The sequence below is a fragment of the Sinocyclocheilus anshuiensis genome, unplaced genomic scaffold (assembly GCF_001515605.1).
Source record: "Sinocyclocheilus anshuiensis isolate Anshui unplaced genomic scaffold, SAMN03320099.WGS_v1.1 scaffold88, whole genome shotgun sequence".
NCBI lineage: Eukaryota > Metazoa > Chordata > Actinopteri > Cypriniformes > Cyprinidae > Sinocyclocheilus > Sinocyclocheilus anshuiensis.
The window spans coordinates 1,813,556-1,816,836 of NW_015555728.1; the positions used below are offsets into that span (position 1 = coordinate 1,813,556).

The following is a 3,281-nucleotide window of genomic DNA, read 5'->3' on the forward strand; positions in this document are numbered from 1 at the left end:
GTTTATATGTACAAACAGTTAAAAAGGTTAACACTGTACATCACAAACACCTAAGAAACAAGAGTTAATAAAACAATTAAATTTTATATTGTATGGCTTAGATACAGATTCTCTGGACAGGGTGTGGTTAGAGGAACTGGATTCTATGGGCTGGTCTTATCTTAACTCAATAATAAATGACTAGCAGTGCTTATAAAAACCTCTGCACTATGGCAGACAGACAATTTCAGGCTGTGTGTGAGACTCCGAGACGATAACCAAACTTGTTGTCAAGTTCTTTTTATCTTGGAGCTTTTTAGTAATAGTGTAGAGATTACAGCTGTTCCCTGACTTCAGGATTATAATACCCATCTTGCAGCATGTGTACGGGAAAATGTGCGCTTTGCGTCGGGACAAGTCTGTACCCGTTGGCAGTCATATCCATAATATGTAATATTATGCTGTTTTTTCCTGGCTGGGATATAAAGTACGCACAGAATGGACAAATTACTGAGGAGGTCAAATACATGGGAGGACTGATTGGAGGGGGGATTCTGGTAAGTCTGGTTTTGTTTAATTGCAATGTTGAACTATATAAAAATTCGAATTTTATTTAGGCATCATAGCGAGTAGCCAATATGATGATTCTAGGTTTAGTTTGGGCTTCACAGTAAATGTACAAAACACATTTATTGTGTGTTAGAGTCAATCCAAACTCTATCAAAATGACAAAGTGATGAAAATCTAAAAGAATTCTCTCTCTCTCTCCTCCAGGTGCTGATTCCAGCGTTTCACATTCACCTGACTGGAAAGCAGGGTTGTTGTGCTAATCGCTGTGGGGTGAGTTTGCGCTTTATTTTTAGTCTGAAGTTTATAAATATCCTTTAGAAATTCAGTTATGAAGAGGATTGTCCACTGGACCTTTACAAGCCCAGGAAAAGTGATGCATTTGTCACCTTTACTGTTTAGGGATAAAAATAAAAAAGCTTCCATTTTCAGAGAGTTTAGAAATGGAAGCGCAAGTGCAGAGATTTTACTTTAAGCAAACTGAAAGAAAAATAAAATGTATGTGCATGCTCAAAAGTTGACAAATGACAACACAAACAAAAGAAGATTATAAACAAAACAACTGATTGACAAATGAAAAATAGGTGTTAAGAAAAAAAAAGGACAGGAAATAGCAATGAACCCCAAATACCTTCTAAAATAAAGTAACATTACAAAGAGCAAGAAAATCATAACTGAACACACACAAGCCTTATATAACTTGCTTGGCCAGTGTCTGTGCTATGAGCGGGCTCAGAGGGGCCTGGCCCGGCCATTTCAGTCCCATGTTACCGATATGTGTTTCTAGATCTGTTGTGAGATCAATGTTGTGTTGACAAATATTTTGTAAAGATGCATAAGGAAGAACTTTTGTTAAAGTAGTGGACTGAATCTTCTCTTAACACAAAGACAAATAAATGTATTTAGAATGTAACCGAGTACATGTGATGTGAAGAACATGTCATGTGCCTGTTAGCGTGAAGCACAGACTTGTCTGAAAATACACAGGCGTTCCTCTGTTTTGAAAAAATCTAGAGTCTGACATGTGGCTTGAAAAATGTGCCCTCATTGCAAATATTTGCAGTTTGTGACTTGTAAGAACCTCAACAGTTGTACAGGAATCACTGGATGACAACCTCACTGAATGGTGACAGAATTGTAGGAGTTCATTTTTCGGCCATGTTGTTGTTGTGTGATTGGGAAATTGTTCTTAAGATGTCTTCAAAATGAACATGTGGAAAATTCAGACACAATAATTCATAAAGATTGCATGACTGAATTAATTTCTTGTATATTTGTATTACGTTTTTAAATTAAATCATTCTGATGAAGGATTTTCTATTTCAGATGTTCCTGTCCATTTTATTTGCAGCAGTGGGTGTAGTCGGCGCCCTTTATAGTTTCATAGTGGCGCTGATGGGTCTAATCAATGGGCCATACTGTAAATATTACCTTCTTGTTTGGGGGACTCCCTTCAAAGACAAGTAAGAGACACACCTCAGCACTTTAAAGGGGTCATATGATGTTGCTAAAAAGAACATTATTAAGCATGTAATGGCAATTCTTACTGTTTAAATATGTTTAAATGTGTTTTGTCTATGTCTCTCAGAGACGAGAGTTACCTTAAGGACCGTGGCACGTGGGGAACTTGCACAGAGCCAAAGAATGTGGTGGAGTTTAATGTAGGTCTGTTCTCAACACTGCTGGTGACCAGCGCCCTGCAGCTCATCCTCTGTGCCATACAGATGATCAACGGCCTCTTCGGTTGCCTCTGTGGAACCTGCAAAGAGAAAGGGGTGAGACACTAGTTGAAAAACAAGGAGAGTGGTGAATAAGGAATACAAAAAGAGTTCTAATACGTCCGTGTAAAAAATTTTTTTTTAAATAGTCCAAAACATGTTAAAAACAACCTACCAAGCCATAATACGAACACTGCAGCAATTTCACAGTAACATTAATAGTGAGGCCCTCTGAGGTCATTTTCACTATACATAAATGAGATGCAAATTGGCGAAAGTGGCGTTTGTGTTGTTTCACACAAACGCAACAAAATAAACGCTTGTTAAGCACTCGATGAGCAAACAGATTTAAAGCTTTACCATCAGATGACGGTGAATATTGAAGAATTATTCCATGGTCTGTCGGAATACAGGATTCTGATTGGCTGGCAGGTATGCAGTAAAACCGTTTAATGCACAGGTAGTTCCAAGTCAGTTTAATCACCGTTCTATATTAATGCGCTGCTTTAATTGATGCACACTAACAACCAGTGTTGCCAACTTAGCAATTTTGCCAACTTAGCAACTTTTCAGACTACCCTAGCAACTTTTTCTTCCAAAAGCAACTAGCAACAAATTTAGCTATTTTTTAAATTTTATTTGGCAGCTTTTAGCAACTTTTGATAAGTGACTCGAACGATAAAAAGGCACAATTTACCATTTAAATTACACAAAAAGAGGAAACCAAAGATGCCTAGCAGTACACACGTTACAGGAATTAAGTTAGCTGCTATTTGCAATTGTTTAATAGTAATAATAATTGAATACTGTTATTTTTCATTTATGAGACACTTTGTTAGTAGCTTGTACCTGCGATTGTTGATCAGTTAAACATCATTTATCAACTTTTAGCAACAAATCAACCTTCCTTTAAAAACTTCCCCTGAAAATTAGTTGGCAACACTGCTAACAACACGAATCACTCGCGCACACACACACACACACACACATACACACACAGAGAGAGAGAGAGAGAGA

The 3,281-nt window shown here is 37.4% G+C and overlaps 1 protein-coding gene across 1 annotated transcript in view; it reads left to right on the plus strand.

The window, feature by feature from the left end:
• The first annotated feature begins 202 nt into the window (after positions 1–202).
• The window catches only part of LOC107672738 (transmembrane 4 L6 family member 4-like), a 4,367-nt gene continuing 1,288 nt past the window's right edge, over positions 203–3,281 (plus strand). The window contains exons 1-4 of the mRNA XM_016466053.1: positions 203–536; positions 754–819; positions 1,873–2,009; positions 2,135–2,321. Coding sequence (XP_016321539.1) covers positions 360–536; positions 754–819; positions 1,873–2,009; positions 2,135–2,321 — 567 coding nt within the window. The 5' untranslated portion in view covers positions 203–359. The remainder of the gene's footprint in view (positions 537–753; positions 820–1,872; positions 2,010–2,134; positions 2,322–3,281) is intronic.